The 26597-nt window shown below is 39.4% G+C and overlaps 1 protein-coding gene across 1 annotated transcript in view; it reads right to left on the bottom strand.

Moving 5' to 3' along the window:
- Positions 1 to 1025: 1025 nt before the first annotated feature.
- The window catches only part of LOC149064996 (delta-sarcoglycan-like), a 72369-nt gene continuing 46797 nt past the window's right edge, over positions 1026 to 26597 (bottom strand). Inside the window, exons 2-8 of the mRNA XM_089255061.1 lie at positions 24241 to 24485; positions 24043 to 24144; positions 12419 to 12506; positions 12193 to 12312; positions 7057 to 7129; positions 4324 to 4447; positions 1026 to 3152 (exon numbers count right to left, since the gene is read on the bottom strand). Coding sequence (XP_089111187.1) covers positions 2982 to 3152; positions 4324 to 4447; positions 7057 to 7129; positions 12193 to 12312; positions 12419 to 12506; positions 24043 to 24144; positions 24241 to 24483 — 921 coding nt within the window. The 5' untranslated portion in view covers positions 24484 to 24485 and the 3' untranslated portion in view covers positions 1026 to 2981. The remainder of the gene's footprint in view (positions 3153 to 4323; positions 4448 to 7056; positions 7130 to 12192; positions 12313 to 12418; positions 12507 to 24042; positions 24145 to 24240; positions 24486 to 26597) is intronic.

The following is a 26597-nucleotide window of genomic DNA, read 5'->3' as shown; positions in this document are numbered from 1 at the left end:
CCACTATTGGTGATCAGGGAAAAAAGTATTCGGGGAATGATTCCCCTTGCTGATTTATTCGATTCAAATGGGTAGGAGCCGGTGCATTTCCATCGCAAAGAGAGATATGAGAGAAAATTAAAGATTCTCTCCATGGTATATATATTTGCACTCTATGGAACAGTGCAATTAGGAACAAAATCAGCAGCGATCGTTGACCATTAAAGGGATGACCTGATCAGGCTCTGTTGTAATCGCAAATAATCAATCTGTGAACATTACGGGCAGTTGGATTCGTTCACTAAAAACCGCGAGCCCCTTTCGCTTCTGTTTCTCCCGATCCGTGTTATTTCGGCCCACACAAATGCACCCAATAGTCTCAACAAGCCATCAAATCAACCCCTTTACGATCACGGACGTAGTATTGCGTCCAAACTCCAATAGAATGAATTCAAACAAAAGTTCTCTTGTGTTTTCTTTCCTCTCTCTCTTCATCATGGAGAGGCTTTATAGTAACCCAATTATCTACGGAAGTTGCTTTTTTCCCTTCTTTCTTTTCTATACTCCTGTTAATGGTTTTTTTTCAATACATATAATGTATCTTTCTACTATATGCATGTAACAGCGAAATATATCCCATAGGGCATAGCTCCCCAACCTTTTTTGTCCCATCGCCCCCTTCTTCAGAAATTTTTTTCTCCCATCGCCCCCCAACGCAATCTAACCCATAGGATCTTATGTTATACCCGTAGCTTCTACCGCCCCCCTGGACCATCCCATCGATCCTCCCCCCCAGGAGGGGTTGACGCCCACGTTGGGAATTACTACCGTTGGGTGAGGATGAAAAGAGAAATGTTCTTTATACTTTCTTATTTACTATACTTTTTCCTTTTATATATGTATTTTCCTTTCTCTTTCTTTTTTTCTAACGTGCGGTTAGGTTACCAGATTTATCACCGATTCATCAAATAGAGATAATTCAAATTTGTTGCCAAAAGCTTGGAAGCGAAGGGGGTTAAAAAAAAATGCCAACATATAAAAGAATGTAAAAGAGTACCAATGATATCTTTATTACGATAATCCTTATAATTACAGGCAACTATTACAAATATATAGGACGGACTATTTTCACATATTCTGAACATACTTACAACTCACAAACTGTCCTCGAACAACGACCCTCCGTTATGCAAATGAGCTCCTACCTGATTTTCTCTCTTCTTAAAAAATAATAAGTTCACTTCTTGGCGATGGAAACTAAAATTTAACACTCGGTAGTTAAGTTGAATTTGGAAATGAAAAAAGCTGCCAAATTAAAACAAACAGAAGAAATTCCGCCAATTCGGTCGAGAGAGAGATTCAGATTATGTTGCACTGAAATACAGTCTCCCATAAATTCGTGAATGATTTGTAAATTCATAAAAATTGAATGAAGGAATTGTGTATTTGAATGCTGTTTGCGAAAAAGTTCAATTTTTTATCGATAGAGGGCACTACGTAAACCACATAATTCTAGACCTTAACTTTTCTTCAAATTCTTCCTCGTCCATAACGTTCGCAAAGCTTCAGCCGGCGATTCGTGGCTAAGGTAAAACCAACTTCACCAACAGCAATGTTCTTGAACTAATACAACAACATTCACCACGTCAACATCGCAGTGCAAACCTTATGTAAATGATGCGGTTAACAAGAGGACTTGGCAATCACTCAAAGGACATCCGCGCCAAAGCACATATTTTGGCGTGACACTGAATACTGTTTTGGCGTAATACTGAATACTGTTTTGGCGTAATACTGAATACTGTTTTGACGTGCTACTGAATACTGTTTTGGAGTGCTACTGAATACTGTTGGCGAGTGGCAGAAACGGTTAGTTGCTGGGTACAGAACCGTCTACTTGAAAGATACCCATGCCACATCTCCATATGGCGATATCAGCTCATTGTGCTCACAGACTCGATACCACACAGTAATACAGGACCGGTTCTCAGAAGAAGAACATCAATGTGAAGTAAGAGAACCAACCAAAGAAAGGCCGCACCGCGTATGTACTTTTCTCTCTCTTCCCAATCTTCTCACTCGCCACCTCTACATAACCAAAATGTAAATTCATATGTAATTTAATTTGAAGTTACTGAAAATCACGAGTAATTAAACGAAGTCGAACGAAACCGAGTTACTGTACTATGTTCATTATTCACGAGTCTTGTTGTGATTCTGTTCGATGTAACCGGGTAGGTTTATTGCGACACCGCTAGCGCCGTATCATAAGCGCCTGTCAGTCACAGAAAAATTCAGAAAGGAGCTCTTAACCCTTTACAGATTCTTGAAGGGTACTGGGAGGTCAGTGAAAATGACCTATTTTTGCATTCTGAAATGGACTCGTCCAAACTTTTACTGCTCACCTAACCCCGCCATCCTTTCTTACCATTCAGTTCTCTATATTGTATTGTAAAAAACAACAGCGAACTTCATCGTGAAGCTTGAGTGTAGCTTTTTAAATCCAATTTATGGGGCGTCTACGCTTGTCCTTCCCGTTCCCGCCCCTGACGAGAGGATAAGGATCATCCTTCCCTGCCCTTTCACAATAACCTTTTATAAACCCATACCCCGAGATTCGGCCGTTTTGGCTGTTTGCTTGTAAAGTCGTCTGCGACCGTTATGGCTGGTAAAGAATTAATCGTACAGCATGAATTTTATGGGACTCCGATTTTCATATTTACTTCCAGTGATTTGCTTCCATAAAGTGCCCTCTATCAACGAAAATTTTAACCAATTTTTTTCCTTTACTCAAAAGACAAAATCCGCTGTCGTGAGAATAACTTTCCCGCAAACCGAGTTAAAATATATCGATTCCTCGGATTTTTATGAATTTTCAAAGTATTCACGAATTTATGGGACACCCTGTTTTTTTGTTGAAATGAATCGTTTTCGTTTCATTTTGAACGTCGTAGTCATAATTAAATCCACTCGGAGATATTATTCCGAGATTAACGACAGGCTCATTTGCATACTGTCTCGTCTCCGACGCATCCCCCGTCGGGCGGAGACAGGAAGAGGCGTCCATCTTGACAAGAACACATTTCGAATATACCAGGATATGATCTTCCTCTCCTCGTGGGTATTACGGTCCGGAGATTTCGGAATTCCAGGTGCTCCGCGCTGAGGACAATCTGCAGATTCAAAAACATTTATACACCAGTCATAAAATATTGTCAGGAGAAAAAAATCTTGAGAAGATCTATTATAAAAAGATACACTAATTAGGGCAACTTACTTGGCACAAGGGGCTCATGCCCCCCCCCCCCACGATCAAAAATTTATTTTTTTAATGCTAAAAAATAAATTTTTTTTAATTGTAATTTCGGAAGAAAATACCTTTATATGTAATTATGATCAATTTCTGTTAATATTCTAATGTTATTTGAATGTTATGAACTCAAAATTTATCTTTAATAAATTCATTGCGACCCACCCTCTAAGCCATATAATGACAAATCGCATAAAGGCCCTGGGACCAAATATGGCCCTGGGGGTTATCTGATGCGGGCTGCCCTCCTCAAACCTAATTTTATAAACATGAACTAAGCGGCACATTTAAAGATCGCTTAAGTGCCCCGTGGTACAATTGCAGAACATTTTAGCGGCCCGTGGCACATTTTCAGATCACTTAAATGACCCGGGACACACAGTTACAACACACTTAAGCGATCCGTGACACATTAAGAGATCACTTAAGTAACATGTGACGTAGTTTTAGAGCACTTAAGTGACCCCCAGTGCGGTTCTACATCACTCATTTTACCCGCGGCACATTCTCAGATAATTTAAGTGATCCACGGTACATAATTACGGATCACTTGAGTGATGCGTGGCACAGTTCCAGAGCACTTAAGCAGCCCGGACACATTTCCAGATTACTTGGATCCGCGAAAAATTTAGAGATCACTAAAGTGGTTCTTTAGGGCACCTATCAATATGGGGGATGTCACTTCAAGTGCCCACAAACTATCGAAAGGTTTTTCTCGTTTTTGGCGCACCGAGTAAGATGCCATTAAAAATATTTCATATTTTCATAAAGGGTGGTTGACGACGTAAGCATTATCCAAACCCCCCTCCTCCCTTGTCATCAAATCGGGAAACCCACCCCCCTCCCAATGGACGTAATACTTGAACGTCCTTTTATTGCATGTACAGGAATAAAATAGTTTTTGGATTCTGTGTCAAATAGTTTTTCAAATAAATTTATAAAATCATTTTCGACAATTTTCGGAAAGAAAATCGTCATTTGAACGTAATCAGTTGCCCCTTGGAATCTTAAAAGAAATTCATGATATAACTCACGGATCCTTCACGGGATCTGAGCTTCAGGTCTTTCATACAAGTAGCCGTTATGTGTCCAGCCCTGGACTCGATACCGATGCCTTCGGGTGCGACCAGCCTAACCTGACGTGTCGGGGATTCTAACCTGTTCATTAAAAAAAGGAATGAAGTAAGCTATATCTTATATAACGAAGCTATTATACTACATATCATACGGTACATGCGACAGCTTATATCAGTTTGCTTTCTCGAGTCTCTGAAGGCAAGATTCTTACGAACTAGGTTTCTATTTACGAATCATTTTAACATAGGGGGGAATCAGATGTTCTTAGATAAGTGCAGAAGCTCTAGCCGTTTCTTAGGTGAATTTTTTTTTTGTATCCATTTATAATTCTCTCCGCAGAGAGAAATCGGGCCTCCAACTTTCAAAATTCACGCATAATCCGTACAGAAAATACCTTGCTTTGTTGCTTTTGGATTCGTAAGCCAGATGGCAGCACTTCTTGGATCACGCATTCCTCAAAAAAAATCACCGTCACAGTTTAGTGCAAATGACATACACAGCATTTTGCCGCATGAACCCGTTCGTTAAAAATTCCTCACACACAGTATTCATACCTCAAATATTCCTCATGCGTCGCATAAAAATTGTTTCTGAGATGCATGTGCTAGTCCGTTTTTTTGAGACAGCTGAAGCAGGCTTTACTTATGTGGCTCGGTCCATAGGCGGAGGTAGGCTTGAAATTGTGGGCGGGGAGGGCACGGTCATTATGGCTGGGGGGGGGGGGGGTACGATGATGATGACGACGTGAATTCATATATACACGTATGCATTAGATCAGGCGACTCCAACTTTGACGCTCCGGGGAGGCATGGTTGCAATGCCCCCCCCCCCCCGTATCTCCACCTATGGCTCAGTCCTTCGTCCCTAGAGGTTATTCCGACGGTGACATTCGCCGTAGAATGTCCATTTCTCCTCACTATAGAGCCCGGGGTGTATGCTAAAACATACGTGCAATGTAAAGTTGGCTCAAGTGTAAGGATTGACACTCTTCAATTTTTATGCAATTTTAGTGCATAAAATTGAAGAATTTCCAGAATAAGGAGATATTTTTGAAGTTTTACGAAAACTTGGTTACATATTTGTAGTTTTTCAACTTCGTTGGTGTTTAATTCGCAATTTTAATGATCGATAATTATATGCGTAACATACAGTCGAATCCAGTTTTAACGAATACCGTTATAGCGAAAATCTCGTTTTAACGAACACTTTTCTAATTCCCCCAAATAATTTTATATAGGAACAATGCTAGGTAACGTGGAATTCCTTTATAACGAAATTTCGTTTTGACGAAGTGATTCCTCCGGTCTCTTGGCGTTCGTTATAACGGGATTCGACTGTATTTTAACGGGTTTCTTTTTATTTTCTTCTTCGCACATGAACATGGCTGGTAGAAAAAGCAGAACTCATCCGGTAAATCTCACATTTTAGTGAACTTTAGCACTAATGTTATCAAAAACGAAATGAATTATTATATTGCGATTATGTGAAGTTGAATTATGTATATTTTCTATTTAGTATATATACGAAAAGAAAAACCATTGTTTTAAATGATATGTTTATGATTATGATGGGCTGAAGTATTGCCGAATCAATCCTCAGCAACTTTTTGTTACTACAACGGGCCTCAGCTCAAGGCAGGGTGTTTTTCGCTTGCCGGATGTTTTTCTTTCCTTGAGAGGAAAGTCGTGAGGAAAAGAAATTATCGGGCTCAGAATTGGCGATTTCTATGCCCCACATCCAATCACTATGCTGTATTCGTGAGCCAATAAGGAAGATTCTACGCCAAAATAAGAAGAAACGAAATAGGATGTTGTGTTTCAAATTGTGGCAAACTTGCTAGGTACTCTGAATGACGTTTATGGCAAACAGTGCAGATGCCTTCTATCTCTAGGAGGTGCTGATGTAATCCAGGCTCTACTCATCTTCAATCGTGCCGAGAGTATTTCTTTCCGAGAACGAGGCAGCAAACAAACTTGGGTACTTATTCTCGTGTGCCAAAGCTTTTCAGACAGCAGGCATGGGTGATCCAGCTGAGTTTTCAGCTTGGTGATCGCTTATTCTTCAACATCCTTCAACAGATAGACATTACGTATTGATTACAGCTTGGTACAGAACCTCTTTGAAAAAAATTCCCCTTTGAAGTTTGTGTCTGTTTTCTAGATATCCGTCCAAAACCAGGGAGCTCCAGATGTCTTTCATTCTTCCAAACCGAGCATAACTCCGGTCTATCGCCATGGGCCATTTACTACGGATTGAGTTGTGCCGTGAGAGTAAGTATGTGTACCTAACAGTCTGAGTGCGTATATAGCGTTGCGTGTGGATTTGAGCTCTAGGCGTCTGCTTCCTTTCCTATGCGCATTACGTACGCTACGGTGCGCTGCCAGTTGCAGAATTGTCTTGAATAATGAACGAAGACACATCTTGGATAATGTCTGATGTGCCACTCGCCACTTGTTTCACAGATGCAGCGCTTGTATTTGTAGTCTGATTACACGTTTTCATTGAGATGGGTACCTAGGCGCGTGTCTTCATTGCTGCTGAACGCTTTGTCGGCAAACTGTTTGACTAGATCTACTCAACATCTGTATCTTGGAAACGGGTAGAACTTTTGTACTCGCCTAACATAATGACATTCATTGATGGAAATATATAGAGAGAGAAAATGAGGATTCACAAATCGAATGTATCACCTGAGTTGCTGCGTTGGCTCTGACGTCACCAGGTGAGTCTGTACGGAACCATCGAATGTCACGCCACCTTTTCCTACGAAACATAACAAGAAAATATACGTTTTCTACTACACAGTCTGTCTAGTGGGAAAAGTGACGGATTTTATTTTCGTGTGACTACTAGTGCCATCTGTGGGCGAATAATTGGGCCAACAACCGATACATTTAGACCAGGCCTCGGCAACTTATGGCCCGCAGGTCACCGAGTGACCCACTTTAGTTCCGAAAATAAAGTATAATTATATTCGGGTATATAAAGTATATACCCAAAACGTCTTAATACATACATTTTGGTTGATTTTGAACCGCAGCCAGAAAAAAGGTTGCCGACCACTGATTTAGACTATCTTCCGTAAAAAATTCACAGCGCTAGAATCTCTAGTTCATTAATAATTAGCAGCACCTTCTGCATCTCGGTCGGAAAGGGAACAATGGAGTAACTCGCCAACGTTAAATTTTGCTTAAAACTTGGTAAAAGAGTCACAGAAAAGTCGGTGATTCCGACTGTTTATGGTAATAACAGAAGCAATGAGCAGTGAATGAGTCGAAAGAACGTTTTTATAAGTGGTATTCAAGATTTCGTGATGATAGAGAGGGTATTGAAGATTGATCCTCGGCCAGATTGAACCATCACTGACAGTTGAAGGATTGAAGGAAATGTTCAAAAAGTGGCACAGAAATTCTTCGAAATGCTAGTCGTGTTCGTCTACCAGGATAATCGAGGAGATCCTAAATCCACTGTTCATCTGATTTTAACGGAAAATTTGGGCAAACTGAAGGTGTAATCGCTTTGTACCGCACGCACACACACACTGACGGACGATTAAAAGGATTACAGAGTGGAGGACCAGCACAGCAGGGATTTGCAAAGAGCGTGATTTCTTGGCCAAGAAAAAAAAAATGATTGTGGTGCTCAATCACCCACCGTAAGCACCTGATTCAGGTCTGTGCGACCTCTGGCTATTTCCAAAATTATAATTGACAATGAAAGGGGAAGTGTTTTGTCATGATTTTAGACATCCAGAAGGCTTTGACCGCTATTCCCGAAGAAATGCCGAAGAATGAGTTACAGGAGTGCTTCAAAAAATTCTACAACCGCTTCCAGTGCTGTATCGACTATCAAAGAACTAAAAAAATAAATATTGCCTTTTATTTCATTTCTCATCAGTCACCTTTCCCTCTGATATGTAAGTGGTATATGACTGTGCATATGTGTTACTGCCAAAGCCCGAAGTGCAGCAAATTCGCGAATTGGCCAAGAGTTTTGGCTAAAGTCAGAATTGCAGAAATGATTCGAACTTTTGTCGACCACTTCGCGAATTGGCCAAGAGTTTTGGCCAAAGTCAGAATTGCAGAAATGATTCGGTTTCTTGCCGGCCACTTCGCGAATAGGCCAAGAGTTTTGGCCAAAGTCCGAATTGCAGAAATGATTCGAACTTTTGCCGACCACTTCACGAAATGGCTGGAGACCCTCAGCCAAAACTCGATGTGCGGATGTAAGACGGCCTAGGAGCCAAATCCAGTTTTTTTATTCGCCAATGTATGATACATGTCTATATATATATATATATAGCAGCTGTATTGGATTAACTACATGTGACGAGAGGGAAAAAAAGTGAAATGTGGGAAAAAACTGTAAAACTGTATACGTTAATCATAGTTTTTATTTTTGCCAAATTTTGGAAAATGATTACCGCATCGTGACTGCGGTCTGATGTGTTGCCATAACTAAAGTAGACATAATTATCACGAAAAATACGCCAACTTGACAATGATCCCAAATCATGTTTTATGTTATCGGACTTTGGCCAGGTATCACCGGCCACTTCGCGAACTGGCCGGGCAATGTCGAAAATTTAGACATTGGCTGGGTCAATTTACCTAACGAAATTGGCCAATTCGTGATCGTACCGGCCGGCCACTTCACGAATTGTCCAATTGCGGGCTTTGGCAGTAACACATATATAAGTGAATTTTATTGAATAACTAGGGGGGCTCTGCCCCCCTGCCGCCTTTGGCGGCCAACCCCCCCCCCCCCACTTCTCTCCCGGACATATCTTGTTTATTTCGTCCCACTTCATCAGCGTGCTATGAAAAAGGGGAAAGGGACGTGTGAAAGCACCAGCCTACTGAAGAAGCGAATTTTAATGAAAATAATAATAAAGCAACAAAAAACAAATGAGATTCATCAAGTATCCCCAGAAAACTTCCCCATGGGGGTCCCCAGATTCAATTCGCTGAATTTCAGTGGGGCCCCACACTGGATATATCTTGGGCTACCGATGTGTTGCAAATTTTACAATGTTAAACCACAAAAATCAATGAGATACATTCAGGGGTACCGAATTACAACCTGCCAACATTTCCATGAAGCCCTGACCTGCAAGCTTGTCGGACACCCCCCCTGTGAGAATTTTTCATTTTTATCAATTTTACAACGAATAAAATCCAGGGCCCCACATACAGTAGCGGGGACACAATACGCAGATTTTTAGTGGGGCCCCAGACTGGCTATATCTCGGGTTTCGGCTGTGGCAAATTCTACAACAGAAAAGAATGAGATTCATCCAGGGCCCCCAAAATCAAACCTGTAAACATGGGGCCCCCCGACTTGGAAGCTTGTCGGTCATCCCCCGGTGCGAGTGCCATGAAAAATTTTCATTTGTATTCGTTTTACGAACGAATAAAATCCAGGGCCCCCAAACAATTACCCGGGACACCAATTCGCATACTTTTGGTGGGGCCCCAGACTTGCTTTATCTCGGGCTTCCGCTGTTGCAAATTCTACAACAGAAAAGAATGAGATTCATCCAGGGCCCCCAAAATGAAACCTGTAAACATGGGCCCTGACTTGGAAGCTTGTCGGTCATCCCCCGGAGCGAGCGCCATGAAAAATTTTCATTTGTATTCGTTTTACCAACGAATAAAATCCAGGGCCCCCAACAAATTACCCGGGACACCAATTCGCATACTTTTGGTGGGGCCCCAGACTGGCTTTATCTCGGGCTTCGGCTGTTGCAAATTCTACAACAGAAAAGAATGAGATTCATCCAGGGCCCCCAAAATGAAACCTGTAAACATGGGGCCCCCGACTTGGAAGCTTGTCGGTCATCCCCCGGAGCGAGTGCCATGAAAAATTCCATTTGTATTCGTTTTACCAACGAATAAAATCCAGGGCCCCCAACAAATTACCCGGGACACCAATTCGCATACTTTTGGTGGGGCCCCAGAATGGCTTTATCTCGGGCTTCCGCTGTTGCGAATTCTACTACAGAAAAGAATGAGATTCGTCCAGGGCCCCAAAATGAAACCTGTAAACATAGGGCCCCCGACTTGGAAGCTTGTCGGTCATCCCCCGGAGCGAGTGCCATGAAAAATTTTCATTTGTATTCGTTTTACCAACGAATAAAATCCAGGGCCCCCAAAATGAAACCTGTAAACATAGGGCCCCCGACTTGGAAGCTTGTCGTTCATCCCCCGGAGCGAGTGCCATGAAAAATTTTCATTTGTATTCGTTTTACCAACGAATAAAATCCAGGGCCCCCAAAATGAAACCTGTAAACATGGGGCCCCCGACTTGGAAGCTTGTCGGTCATCCCCCGGAGCGAGTGCCATGAAAAATTTCCATTTGTATTCGTTTTACCAACGAATAAAATCCAGGGCCCCCAACCAATTACCCGGGACACCAATTCGCATACTTTTGGTGGGGCCCCAGACTGGCTTTATCTCGGGCTTCGGCTGTTGCGAATTCTACAACAGAAAAGAATGAGATTCATCCAGGGCCCCCAAAATGAAACCTGTAAACATAGGGCCCCCGACTTGGAAGCTTGTCGTTCATCCCCCGGAGCGAGTGCCATGAAAAATTTTCATTTGTATTCGTTTTACCAACGAATAAAATCCAGGGCCCCCAAAATGAAACCTGTAAACATGGGGCCCCCGACTTGGAAGCTTGTCGGTCATCCCCCGGAGCGAGTGCCATGAAAAATTTCCATTTGTATTCGTTTTACCAACGAATAAAATCCAGGGCCCCCAACCAATTACCCGGGACACCAATTCCCATACTTTTGGTGGGGCCCCAGACTGGCTTTATCTCGGGCTTTCGCTGTTGCGAATTCTACAACAGAAAAGAATGAGATTCGTCCAGGGCCCCAAAATGAAACCTGTAAACATGGGGCCCCCGACTTGGAAGCTTGTCGGTCATCCCCCGGTGCGAGTGCTATGAAAAATTTTCATTTGTATTCGTTTTACCAACAAATAAAATCCAGGGCACCCAAAATTAAACCTGTAAACATGGGCCCCGACTTGGAAGCTTGTCGGCCATCCCACGGAGCGAGTACCATGAAAATTTTTCATTTGTATTCGTTTTACCAACGAATAAAATCCAGGACCCCCCAACCAATTACCCGGGACACCAATTCGCATACTTTTGGTGGGGCCCCAGACTCGATATATCTTTTGCTTCCGCTATCGAAATTTTTCAACGTTAAAGCAGCAAGAAAACAATGAGATCCATCAAGGGCCCCTGGAAATGAAAACTTTTTACTTATACGTGAAATCTTCCCCGGGTACCCCGACCTTGTGTTGGGAGCACTGCTGTTGTGTGTGTATATTACACATATATATACCTCTCGGCATGGACCTCCCCCCCCCCCACAAAGGAAGGGCTGACAGGGGCCACAACGATTCTTTTCACTTTTTGATTTTTCACATTATAAATTAATCACAGGGGGGCCCCTGAAAAGCTGGTTTGGGGGCTCGAAATCTAAATTCCAGCCTAAGGGCTCTGCTGTAGGATGTAGGAGCCTCTTGGTACATGCACATAACATGGTCCCGATGGGTCAAATGGGTCCCGATATGTGAATATCGACCCAATATCGATATATGATATATGATATCATATCGATATATGAATGTGAATATCGATATATCAATCGAACCCACTTCCGTAACAGAGTTTCCGTCACTCGGTTGCTTAGCAACAGGCCCTTTTCGAGTTTGTTTGTGATTTTATATTATAGAAATAGATATGTAATTATCAATTATAGGTCAATCATAGGTCAAGTTAGAAAATATGTTATTCAGTATCATGATGCTTACCGCTGACTCGCATCCTCTCGGCCGCCATCACGACCTCCTGGTCATCAGCATAAAGTAAAAGCTGACCCTTTGGTCCTCGGACTACGAAATGATTAGTTAACACTTCCATTTTAGAATCACCTGCGTTGAGGGGGGGGGGGAATACAAAACAACACTATAGCTAACAATGAATGCGCAACAATGGGTTGAATTTAGTTTATTAATCAAATGCACACACAGCACTTACCTAAATGAAGCCTGTTAGTGACTTTACCCTGTATGTTTCTTGTATTTATTGTCACATTCCTGGCTGAATCTATTCTTAGAGAATGGTCCTGAAAAATCAGAAATTGCCAATCATCATGCGTCCTATACATATTATTGAAACAAATTCGAGTCAAGTTGAATTGCAGTAATAGCCAAACCCCACCCATCTGCCCCCCCACCCCTACGTTGGCGGTACCGTGGTGGTCGGTTGGAAACTGGTTTTCTGTCGTTTTCCAACTTCGAGCCGATTTCCCATTTGAAAACGTCTCTCGGGGCCGTCATTTCAACTTTTTTTCGGGGGGGGGGGGGGGCCAAAGCACATGTACTCAATGTCATGGCCTCCACGGGGGGGGGGGGGCTGGCAGGGCTCTAGCCCTGGGCCCGAGACAGTTCTCATCATTCTTTACTTTTTACGCTATAAGTTAACTACTGAAGGGGGCCCATGAAAAGTCTGACCGAGGGGGCCCGCGAAAGATCCCAGCCTGGAGGCCTCGCTTCAGGATGTGGGGGCCCTGCTCAATGTATGTATATATATATATATATATACCATTTTTAATGTATTTTCAAAAGCCAGGGGGGCGTCCCCCCCCCCCCAAATGACGGGCCTGACGTCTCTCCGAGAGATCACGCAGACCTTCCAAGTGGTACTTACATAGCATGAAAATTCAGGCATTCGCCATTTTCACTTCAAATGAAAGGTGGACGGTAGGTGCCAACTTCCGCAAGAGCATGAAACAAGCCCTACTCTGACAACGTTAAGATTTTAGGGCCCACGTATGCACATACACTCACACAACGCCTTCCGACGTGGGGCAATTTGTTAGAATTACGATTATTCATTAGGACATTTACTCGTATATGGGGTAACAGGTTTCCGAAACTACGAAATGAGAATGCAAATATTAGCGGCCCTTCGACAACGGTTCACTACAGATGGCGCTACTGTATCGACAGAGAGCAACAGAGTAGACGACCGTTTCGTACAGACCTCATAGACACTGGCCACTCTACGAAGACGCTAGACTTCAGACATAGAGCGTGACATGTGTATATACGGAAAATGTGATAAATCGGTTATTGTGTGTGTGTGTGTGTACATAATAACCGGTTATTGTTCATAATTGACAATCATCGTCTTGGTACGTTTGATAAATTTATCCTTTTCACCGGAGATTGTGCGTAATAACCAAGTGTCGTTGGTAAATTTGATAAATATGAAGAAAAAAGTTCTGAGTAAGGTGTGTGTGATGAATATAGTGTTACCCCGATATAATGATAACGAATTCCACGATCGTACCCCGGTATAATGATACCGGGTATACGGTATCCGAGTATTTCATACAGTATCATGCATGAAATGTCATGTACACAGGGCAGTAGCTGCCTTCTCCCCCCACCCTTAAAAGGGAACCGGATCACGTGATACCTTCCTCTTTGTGGGACATACAAACTGTGTCCACGTTAACCAATATGGCGACTTCCTGCGCGACTCATGAAATAAACAGATAATTTAGATTTAAAGAAATGTATAAATGAATTTTTCCCCCTTTTTAAGGGGCGCTAAGTGTTTCGATCCCCCCCCCCCCCGAACTTCAAGTTAAGGTCTGGACACACATATCCGCACCGTGCCAGGACCGTAGCTCGGGCGTCAGTTGGCCGTGGCTCGGCTCGTTGCTCTTCAGACCACACCTTTCCGTGTGTTGCCCGTGTCGCTGCCGTATGCTGACTACGAAGCTGTGTCGATTGCTTCAAGTGTTCAACGCAGCCGGTTCGGCGTAATCAAAATGTTCAGTAAATTAATTAACAAGAGTGATTTGGATATAATAACCCTAGCGTAAATTAACAATAATTAATTGCTCTAAACATTTCTGTAAATAATCTACACATGTATATAAATTTTTTATCTGTCTGTATATGTGTGTGTGGATGTGATTTTTATAGAAATTTTAATTTTGGATTGATCTCCGATAGATTTTTTGTATGTGACAAACCCGCAAAAAAGGATAGAATCTTTAAATGCAGCTGGAAATAAAAAGACGGCCATTTGCTTAGTTTGACTGTATGCATTCTTGTTTATAGTTTGGAGAGAGGAGATTATTTACGGAGTGATAAAAATGGAGAGAGAAAAAAAAAAGTCATATAGAAATTGAAACAATCTGTGGGGGAGAGGGGTACTGTCTCTTCCTCACCTACACACTCGTTTTTTTTTTATTCAGAGTCAACGGTCATCGTAAATATAATCATCTGTAGGGGCAGGTGGTGTCAAATTCGGATAACACCTCGGAGAAGTGTATCTCAGCTCAATAGGAGCATATTGTACGAAAGAGCGAGCATATCTTTTACTCTGTGTGTGTGTGTGTTCGCGGAATCTTCTACACTGAAAATTGGCTCCTCTGCAGATGGCAAATGGATATTAAAATCAATAACAATTGGGGTGTTTAGTTTGCCGGGGCTTGATTCAATGATAAAGCCTCACCAGTATTCGATAGTAATTTAAAGCACTCATTGCCAAAGTCTCAGTCGCTGAAACACCTTTGTCAGATATTTAGCACAAACTTGCTCGACTTTTTGGAAGGTGTGGGCCACTTCATTGTTTTGAAATATTTCGCGGGCTTCTTAAGTTATCCAGAAATGAGTCTCGATCCTCCAAAATTATCTAAAAAGAAGTGGCACGTGTCGCTTAAGTGATCTGCAAGCGTGCCGCGCGCCACTCGAGAGATCTGGAAATGTGCCACTAACCACTCAAATAGGATAATCTGCAAATGTATCACGATCCACTTAAGTGACGTGTGCCGTTAGTCGCTCAAGTGATTTTGAAATGTGCTTGAGACCACTCGAGAGCCTTGTTTTGTTTTTTGTTGTCACGGGCCACATCAAATGCTTCCGAGGGCCGCATTTGGAGCACAGGACATGGGTTAAGCATTTATGGCTTAACATGTTGCATCTGATGTGAGTACCAAATTTAAAATGTCTCATATATTTTCCCATAAGAAAAACCCCAAAAATTTTCGAACCGTTTTCTATTTATATATATAATTTATGTTAAAACCAAAACAATGATTCATTTATAGAGCATCGGAAATTAAACCCAGTTAGTTTTCCAAGTTTACATTATTATTTTAACAAAAATCTCCCCGGCAAAATTTCGTTATATGCTATGGGAAACATAATTTTAAACTTTGTTTTCCCATCGAAGTTGTGAAAATGTTTATCCCTATGTTTTCTACATATTACGCTAGTACCACAGAAGCGAGGCCAGGTGCGTCTAAACAATTTCGGGGCACGAAAAATGTTTAGGACACCCCCTCTCTTTAACAAGATTTCATATATTTTGTGGGAAGAGGGAATCGGCATACTGAATATACATGAACGCTAAGAAATACCCCCGTACAAAAAAAAATAATAACTGCACAAATGTGAATTAACACAAAAATTAATGGAGGTAATTTTAAACTAATGTGAGAAACCGTTTCCGAAATTAAGGAAAACTTTAGAATCGATGGATTAAAAATAATTGAAAGAAATAATTCCAGAACTATTGAAAATTCAGAATTAATAGAAGAAATAATGCAGAAATTGATTAAAATCAAGAAATAAATGGAATTAATGATTCAGCAATTGATGAAAATTGAGAAGCGACATAAAATAAATGAGCTCTCTCCTCTTTTATAAAAAAATCTGCGCTCTCTCTCTCTCCCGAGCCCGCACCGTCACCGTAAAAATATAAAATAAACTAGTTGGTGACGGTGCGGTGACGGTGCTCGGCTACGGTGCGGATATGTGTGAACGGCTGCATTGCTTAGCAAAGAATTATTCTTTGACCGTGTGATGACCTACACTCGGCCGACGCACGTGTCGGGCACGGTGCGGATATGTGTGTCCAGACCTTTATCCATCTGCCTATCTCTGCTCCAAAAAATGCTTAATTAAAGCTGTGGAGTTTTTTCGATGTACTTTTTACGGGCCCATAATTAATTTCAAAACGTCCTAAACTATGAATTTGTGCAGTTGAATATCAAAAGGCAATACGGAGACATTAATTTTCATGCTTGAGAAGATATAAATAAAAAGTTGAAATCAAGGTTATTGCATGGATATCCAACTCAAAAGTAGGTCCGGATAATTACTTAATATTTAAGTATAAAGTTAAGTATATTAAGATATTTAATCTCCTGGGCTTCCTATATCTCTAAGTGAAGTCACTAAATTTCCGCATTTATGCAGTAAAATCGGCAATTTTAACACGGATTTCTATGGGGATCATCCTTTGCCTGACCTTCAAAGTGATGTTGATGATGATTCTGACGACTATTGGAAAAGTGGCAAACCATTATGAAGGCATAAACTATTATACATACACACACTGGCAGCGTTAAAGAAGTGACAAACCATTGTAAAGGCATATACACGTCTTAAACGCATTGATAGGGAGCCACGGTAGCCAAAGTAAACATTCAGAAAGTGAGGCCCAAAAAACCATTGTTGCCCGACAGTTTTTTCCCATTTGGGGCATTTGCTCAGGTCTGACAAACTTTTAAAGTAGCCTATCGTTTAAGTCGGGTCCCATTTGGTATATATATGATTTTCTCTCTCTCTCTCTCTCTCTCTCTGTGTGTGTGTGTGTGTGTGTGTGTGTGTGTGTGTGTCACCGTACAAAACCGTAGGGCAACAATGTTTTTTGGGCCTCAACAATCACTTTCGGAACGCTTACTTTGGTTACCGTGGTTCCCTAGCAATGAGTATCAGACGCGTATATGCCTTTACAATGGTTTGTCCCTTCTTTAATCCTGTAAGTATATGTATAATAGTTTATGCCTTTTATAATGGTTTGCCACATTTTCAATACTCTCAGTAAAGAGGCTTTTTGGATATACGTCATAATCATCATGAGCATCTGTTTGAGGGTCAGGAAAAGGGTGATCCTCATAGAAATCAGTATTAAAATTGCCGATTTTACTGTAGAAATGCTGAAATTTGATGGGGTTTTCTGACACATAAATAATTTGAAAAATTGTATAATTGTATTGGAATTCTAGATTTTTGATATTGAGTTTCGCTTAGAGATACGAAGCTCAGGAGATTAAATATGAAACCGGACCTACTTTTGAGTTGGATATCCATGCAATAACATTGATTTCAACTTATTTATATCCTCTCAAGCATGAAAATTAAGTTCTCTGTATTGTCTTTTAATATTCAACTGCATAAATGGATATAGTTTAGATTGTTTTAAAATTAATTATGGGCCCGTAAAGTACATCGAAAAAATTCCACAGCTTTAACTAAGCGTTTTTGGAAGCAGAAACAGGCTGATGGATAACTTGAAGTTCGGGGGGAGGGGAGCGAAATAATTAGCGCCCCTAAAAAAAGCTAAAAAAGTATTCATTTTTCTATGTTTCTTTAAATCTAGATTTCTTTATTTGACGAGTCGCGCTAGAAGTCGTCATATTGGTTAACTTAGACACGGTTTGCGTGTCCCTCAAAGGAAGAGGAAGATATCACGTGATCCAAACAGCCTCACAGAAAAAAACCCGGGCAGCGCCGGGTATTATCTCGTCAATTATATATATATATAGATTTCTGATCGTATACGTAGATTGTGATCTTGCAACTGATTTTATACTTGTTATGATTGTAATGTATGCTTTTTATAAATAAATTGCCAGAGGTACATCCAGTCCGTGAGAATAATGAGCCGATATTTCCCTATGGTGATGTGGCCTGGATATCTTTCGGTTTGGCGGCCAAGGCGACGGGGTGTCAGTCACCCGTCTTCCTATTGAAACAGGATCCGTTTCTTCCTTCATGTACTATTGGCATAGCAAGTTCGCGCCCGTCGTCGTATCGAAACAGGTGGTCCGTGGCTTTCACCTTATTAGCACAAGGTGTCGCGGGAATACAAAAGTTTAGGATTCTCTGGGGGTATAATTAGATCAATTCTTTTTCAAGTTTGAATCTGAACTTTCCTTAAGGGGGTTGGTGCTCTCAAATTTTCCAAAAAACACATTTTCCAATTTTAAAATACTATGAAATTTTCTGCGTCTAACTGTGTTCAAGTTTTTGTTCTAACTGTACTAAAAATATTTTTAAAATATTTTAATGTAAACTGGCAGGATTTACACATGTTAATGTTTCTCACTAAAATGCGTTTCTCCCAAAATTAAGTTTTTTGTTAGATAAGGATCATTTTTTTTCGAACACCATTCATTCAAATGTCTTGAAACTTGGTGTCTCGCAACACTATGGTGTTACATACTTTAACATGAAGATTGTTTGTTAAAATTATTTAATTTTAAAAAAATCTATGGCACGAAATATGAGTAAATTTCGGTGATTTTTGAAAAAGTTGCATGCTGTTGGAGTTAAAATTCGATAAAAAACATAACCAACAATTACAAAATCCCAAAAGCTCATGTAAAGTATGCAACACCTATTCATTGACAGACACACGAAGTTTCAAGACATTTGAATGAGTGGTGTTTGAAAAAAATGTTCCTTATCTAACAGAAAAACTTAGTTTTGAGGAAAACGAGTTTTAGCGAAAAACATTAGCCCATGTGTAATGCCTGCCAGCAGTTTGCATTAAAATAATTTAAAAATATTTTTAGTAAAAGTAGAACAAAAAATCTTCAACACAGTCAGACGCTGAAAATTTCATAGTATTTAAAAACTGAAAAATTGGAAAACGTGTTTTTTGGAAAATTAGCGTGCACCAACACCCTTAATCTCAAACGCGCTACTCTCCCCCCACAATGCAGACTAGACCAGTGGTTCTCAACCTTTGGAAGCCCGCGGCCCGGTTTCATTTATTTTTGTAAGTGGGAGACCCGGTCAAACACATGATTAACGGAACGTGAATGGGGGAAAAAGGAAACGGCAGATCAGTCGCGGCCCGGTATGAATGATGTCACGGCCCAGTACCGGGCCACGGCCCGGCGGTTGAGAAACACTGGACTAGAATCACTCTGTATAAATGTGACCAGTGGAAACAATTAGAAGGAATCCAAAAGATATTTCACGGGAGAAAGTTTATTCAAATTACATATTTCTTCTTCTTCTCCCAATTAATTAAATTCCCCTCCTTAAAGACTTATACGAAGTTTTGTTGAGGGATATTTTCCTCTTTTTCCCCGGATACGGAAACGAAAGTAACAACAATAATGAAGGGAAAAAATTTTTTTCCCTTGGAAAAAATAGTTTTTTTTTTTAAATCTGAAAATCGCGGAAGTGATTAGCGAAATAATTTCCGTGTGTTTTGTTCATTTTTTTTAATTGTTTTCTATTTTTTTGTCGCAAAAATTCCAAAGCTTAAATATGTTTTGTGGGGGGCTGTTAACACTGAAAGTTGGAAAAGCTTTCCATTTTTTTTCTTGGATGGTATGCGGAGATATTTAAAGTGACAGTTACACGACATTTTATTTTGCATTTTTTGTGTCATGGAGTTTATTAAAAGTATGTAAGAATTTTTTTTCACCCTCTGGGAAGATAATAATAATTATTATTTTCTTTAGGTTAAAAGCACTTTAGTGAATATTTCCAAGTTGATATGATTGTTTTTTCTTTTTTTCTTCCACGTTTCGGACATTCCTATCACTTTGGTGTGGAGCAAAAATTCTTTCGGGGAATGAAATCCTAGAAAACGAAAAACAAAAATTTGTTGGAATATGTTTTTTCACTTATTTCGAACTCGAAAATTAATTTTAAAACTAGAATTAGTGTGTATTGTGTTTTTTTTTTTTTCTGGGAAACATTGAAATTAGTTTTTAATCTTTGGGTTTTATGAAATATTCGTGTTGTCTTAAAAGTTTTGGTGAGTTTTAGAGAAGTATGTGAGCTTTCTTGAAATTTCTGGTTTTATACAATCTGGCGAGTCAAAGTGTATAATACATTTTCAAAATTAATAAACAATCAACCAATTGGCATGGAAGAAATGTGGTGGTTTGCACTGAAATACTTATCGGGGTTTACAGTAGGGGGAGCACAACCTCCGGCCTGCGAGAGCCAAACACGGCCCGCCTAGGGATTCCATCCGGCCCGCGAAAGTTGTTCAGGTAATGTATCAATACTTACAACACGATAAATACCTAGAGGCTGACCATATTTCTTTCATAAAAAATACGGATATCGTCAAATGAAATTGCCAAATGCAAGTAAAGATGTCATTTGCAGCCGAAAAAATTTTCAAACGCAAGCAAAAAAAGTTGCCATTTGCATAATTTTTGTGACAGTTACAAGTCACAAATAAGTGACTTTTACTATAAATTACAAGACATTTCATTCTATTTTTTGCCATACAGTTTATTAAAAGTATGCAAGAATATATTTTTTCTCTCTTGGAAAATAATAATAATTATTATTTCCTTCTACGTTCAAAGTACTTTAATGAATATATTCCGAGTTAATTTTAAAACTAGCATTAGTGTATATTGTGTTTTTTCTAGGAAATATTAAAATTGGTATTTAATTTTGGGTCTTATATGAAATATTCGTATATTTTAATATTTCTTGTTGTCTTAAAAGTTTTGGTGTGTTTTTAGCAAATGGGTGAATTTTTTGGGACCCTTGAATTGGTATACTACACAGTGAAAAGCCCATGGTATACATTTTGAAAATTAATAAAAAATAACAACCAATTAGCATAAAAAGCAGTTGTTTGCACTGTAATATTTATCATGGCTTAGAGAGCGGGGGTGAACAACCTTCGGCCTGCGAAAGTTCTTTCGGTAGAAAAGTATAGATACACACAACACCATAAATACCTAGGCTGACCTTATTTTTATCATAGAAATGCTGGGTATCATCAAATGAAATTGTCGAATTCAAGTAAAGTTCCCAGTAACATCCAAAAGAATTGTCAAAGGCAATAAAAGTTGCCTATAACAGCCAAAAAAAGTTGTGAAAGGCAAGTTAAGTTGGCATTTACATAATTTTGTTTTATCTCGTGGGTGGTACGCGGAGATATTTTTAAATACAAATACAACGCCACAACAGGCAAAATTTCCAACGAGGTGGCTGAGAAAAAGATGCTCATAACAAATATGGATGTCATATGTTTCAAAAATACATCAACCCAATTAAAAACACAATCACAAAAATTATAAACAATATATACACATGATATAATATTATACAATGCCCATAAGAATACTTATGGTTGTCTTATTCTAAATATTGATAGCTTCTCGATTTATCCCAACGTGTTTATCGTATTTCTTTTTAAACGTGTCAATTGTGTTACAATTTACTACCTCCGGGGGTAAGCTATTCCATTTATTAACAACCCTATTAGAGAAAAAATCCCTGCGACACCATAACCTCGCATTGCCCCTTACCAATCGATACTGGTGTCCCCTCGTAAAAGCAGTCGATTGACGGTGTACTAAAATTTCATGGTCCATCCTATCCATCCCATTGAAAATTTTGAACACTTCGATCATATCTCCCCGACAACTGCGTTCATCCAATATAAACATATTCAAAAAATGAAGTCTCTCTTCATAACTCAAGCCCAATAAGGACACGCGTAAGTCTTTTCTGCACCCCTTCAACCTAGTCTATGTCCCTCTGTAGGTATTGGTCTGCAAAAACCTCAAAGCATACTCCAGTCCCGGACGAACTAAGCCTCGAAAAAGCGGAAGAATGACTTCAAGAGAACGCGAAGAGACTCCTAAAGTCATTCTTTAAAGTGACTTAAAAAAGTGGCAGTTTATTTTTCTTTCCGAAATGGAGTTTATTAAAAGTATGTAAGAATTTTTGAAAATAATAATTATTATTTTCTTTAGGCTAAAAGTACTCTAGTAAATATTCCAAGTTTATATGATTGTTTGTTTTTTTTTTCAATGTTTTGGACATACCTATCACTTTGTGGAAACCGAATTCTATTGGGTTAATGAAATCCTAGAAAACGAAAGACACAAATTTGTTGGAATTTTTTCACTTTTTTGCCCTCGAAAATTAACTTCAAAACTGGCATTGGTGTGTATTGTGTGGTGTTTTTTCCTAGGAAATATTGAAATGAGTTTTTAATCTTTGGGCCTTATTATGAAATATTCGTGTATTTTAATATTTCTTGTTGTCTTAAAAGTTTTGGATGAGTTTTAAGGAATGGGTGAAGTTTATTTGAGAGGAAACCCGGGATTTCTGGTTCTGTACATTCTGGTGCGTGGGAAGTCCATGCCACATTTTAAAAAACTAATGAAAGAAATCGAGACAAATTGTTTTAGAAAGAGTGCGGTTTACCATCGTAACAGCATCGTGAGTCTTAAGACCGAGAAATGTCCTAGGAACTCCCTACAAGTCTGAGAAAACTGATATTGTCTTCCTAGGTTGTTTTCAGAGCCGCTCTTTAGGCAACAAAGTTCACGGTGTTACCAAGTGAGAGCTGCGTTTCGATTGTGCCTCGTTTTCCACTATAAATTTTTTGTAATCAGTACTGTATACCTGAACGTGAATGACGCTGAACACTGCTCAGAGCAGCCTCAGAAGCGCAGTAGGCAGCCTCATAATCGTTAAATCGAGTTATCTGAAGATCCTGAGTTCGATCCTCAGTTGGGGCTCGTGTTTTTACTAAATTATGGTGTTTTTTTTTAAACAATGGCTGATTTCGAATGTTTCGGTTGTGTCTCCTTTTTCACGAGAAATGTTGTGTAGCCAGTACTGTGTACCTGAACGTGTATGATTCTAAGCATCGCTTGCGGTAGCTTCAGTAGCGCAGTAGGCAGCGCGTCATTATATTGACGGCCCCCAAGGGATAGTGTCACTTTTGCTGACAATGGCGAGAAGGAATCAGAGTACGAGAGGGGGAGGGGTGCTTAGTTTAGTTCTGAGGGGATCCCCCGTTTAGTATTAGTCAATGCCAGATAACGGCCCTGCGGAGGGGTGGTCAGAGATCGGCATACTTTTTCTAACAAGAAGGGGGGGGGGGCAAACGGGGTTATAGCTGTGCTTGCTTTTGGCTGAAGGGGGTAGATGTCTCTGCTCGTTAATGCTGATAAGGATGCGAAGAGGTCAGAGCTCTGCTCGCTAATGCTGATAAGGGAGGGAAGGGGCAGAGCTCTGCTTGCCCAGTTACTAATAAGAGAGAGAAGGGGTCAGGGCTGTGCTTGCTAATGCTGACGGGGCTGGAGGGGTAAGGAATCGGAGGGAGCTTTCCTTCTTTTCCTGACAAGGGATTGATTGAAAAGGTCAGAGCTCATTATTACACTTATTTTAGCTGACGATGGGAGAGAAGGGATCAGTTCTCCGCTCACTGACATTTGAGAACCGAAGTCGAAAATGACTAAAATTCTGATTAAGTAAAACTTGAATTGTGTTTTGGACATGAGTTCATTTCATAAATTTCACATTTCATAATTTTTCCCCTAAACTTTTCATAAAAAAACTTTTCTTAAATTTTGATTTGAAAAAATGTTTCAAAATTATGATGAAATAATAATTCCATAATTTTTGGAACTCAAAAAATTTGGTTATTCATATATTTGTAATATTATTTAATGAAATTTCTATCACGAAAAATTCGTATAAAATGTAAAAATATCAGTCATCGCTCATCGCTCATGTTGTTCGGAGAATTAAAATTAATGTAAATGAACATGGCATTTTTACCTGCCTGGAATATATTTCAGCGGCGTATAGCGTTCTTAAAAAAGCGGACTCTCCTTCGACGCGTAGGCCGTTTCTGTGTATCCTCAGCCTACCCATTCCGTCCTGCAATGTCAATAAAGAAAAAAACTCAGATTCAGCCTAATCTAATCTATACCTATATAAAGATTGATGGTTCGATCGTGTCCAACATGCACTGACCATGGTGAATCCTAGCACTTTGATGATCCATATCGTGAGCGATAGGTTGACGACGACAAGGCTGGACAATAGGATCACTAGGAAATACAGGCATCGTTTCCTCCAACCGTAGATGCCTATCCGGAAGAGGTGTTGGCTTAGGTACGAGTCCAGGCACAGCTCGGAAAGTTCGGCGGCTAGCCCAGGACGTGGGTTCCATCCGTGGGACTGAGTGGCAATGGCCAGCGTCTCGCTGGATGCCATGCCTGAAACAACAGCAGCAAACATCAATTTTACTTCTAAAATTATTGACAAAAATGAAAATTTTACAAAAGTGAAAAATTACATAGTGTTGAAAATTTTTATTGAAAAATTCTGAAAATTTTAGTGAAATATTTTGGAAATTTCATTAAATAATTCTGCAAATTTCATTAAAAATTTCTGCAAATTTCATTAAAAATTTCTGCAAATTTCATTAAAAATTTCTGCAAATTTCATTAAAAATTTCTGCAAATTTCATTAAAAATTTCTGCAAATTTCATTAAAAATTTCTGCAAATTTCATTAAAAATTTCTGCAAATTTCATTAAAAATTTCTGCAAATTTCATTAAAAATTTCTGCAAATTTCATTAAAAATTTCTGCAAATTTCATTAAAAATTTCTGCAAATTTCATTAAAAATTTCTGAAAATCTTTACTGAAAAATTACAAAAATTCAGGTGAAGATCCTAAAACTTTTATTGAAAAGTTTTAAAAAATGTTGGAGAACTGTTGAAAAAGTTTGATAAAAATTCTGTAAATTCCATTGGGAATGTAAATTTTTACCACAAACACAATCTTTAATAATTTTTTTTCCAAAACTTTCATTACAACAAAGTTTTCCAACTTTTACCTCAACAATATTTTTCACCTATAACTTCAACAATGCTTTCCACTCATAACTTCAACAATGCTTTCCACTCATAACTTCAACAATGCTTTCCACTCATAACTTCAACAATGCTTTCCACTTATAACTTCAACAACGCTTTCCACCTATAGCTTCAACAATGTTTTTCCAACTGTTAATTCAACAAAAAAGTTTTCCAAAAATTTAAAAAAAATTTAACAATGTTTTTCAATTGTTATTTAAACAATATTTTTCAATTGTTATTTAAACAATATTTTTCAATTGTTATTTAAACAATATTTTTCAATTGTTATTTAAACAATATTTTTCAATTGTTATTTAAACAATATTTTTCAATTGTTATTTAAACAATATTTTTCAATTGTTATTTAAACAATATTTTTCAATTGTTATTTAAACAATATTTTCCAGTTGTGAATTCAATAATGTTTCTGTGTATTGTAAAAAGTGATCAATTTTGCCGCATGGTCCGAGCCTGGAAAGTACGCTAAAATAGCTTGGCATCATTTCATAAATAAGTACAAGAAATCGAGTTTTCCTGAACTTTCGCTTATTGCCGTAATTTCCTTTGTGTGTCCAACAATATTCTTCGATTGAATTAGGTAAATATAATGTAACCTAAATCGGTTTCCAATTCGTGTTCTTGAAAGCGCTCAATTTCTTTAGTTAAAATCATGGTAATGCTTTTCCTACGTTTATTAGTCAAGTATAGAAAACTTTTACATGACTTTCTCTCACTAAGTGTCTTTTCATTACAGATACCGTTTAGAATCATGTTAGACAATTTAACCAACGTTCCCCCCCCCACCCCTCCCTTCCCCCCCCCCTCCTCTCTCTAACAATACAAATTTCACACAATTTGATTCCTTCACTCCCACTTTCGCTCATCCGACCCGGAATTTTTGCCGGGAAAAAGACACCTGCTGCAAGGGTTTGTGAGAAGTGAAGAATTGTTAGTCGAGAAAGAGAGAGAAGAATGCATGAAGGCAAAAGAGTATTACCCCGGGTTTTGGAATGGGCGGACGGATAGGGAAAACTACTTGAAGTGGGTGCGGGAAAAATTTCGAAAGCGGCTTAAAGTCATGTTTTCGAATCGTAATGGGCACCCATTAAAGTTGCATTGAACAAACGGACGCCACATGGTGCGATGGAACATCTGGCGCAAAAGCGTCCAGAGTCTTCTCAGGAATTTCGTCGTTGGAAGAAAGCTACTGGTGTTCCAGAGTGTCGTTTTCCCGCCGGATGGATGTACGAAGAAGGGATAAGAGCCTCATTGTTCGATAAGGAAGTATATATACAACAATTCTACTTTTTTTTTTCCTGTTTCCTCCTGGAAAATATTTGTTCTTCGACAGCAGGGGGAAAAAAAATTCCGATTTTATTTATTTATTCCTGTGTAGTTGTGAACATCTGTTCCAGAAAGGAAAAAACAAACTAGAAATGTATCAGTCTCTCTGGGATAACGTTTC

The sequence above is a fragment of the Pholcus phalangioides genome, unplaced genomic scaffold (assembly GCF_987345545.1).
Source record: "Pholcus phalangioides strain wild (caught in Gottingen) unplaced genomic scaffold, Ppha-v1.0 ptg000042l_1, whole genome shotgun sequence".
Taxonomy (NCBI): Eukaryota; Metazoa; Arthropoda; class Arachnida; order Araneae; family Pholcidae; genus Pholcus; species Pholcus phalangioides.
The sequence above is the reverse complement of the archived record's forward strand: the minus strand, read 5'-3'. Positions and strand labels throughout refer to the sequence as shown.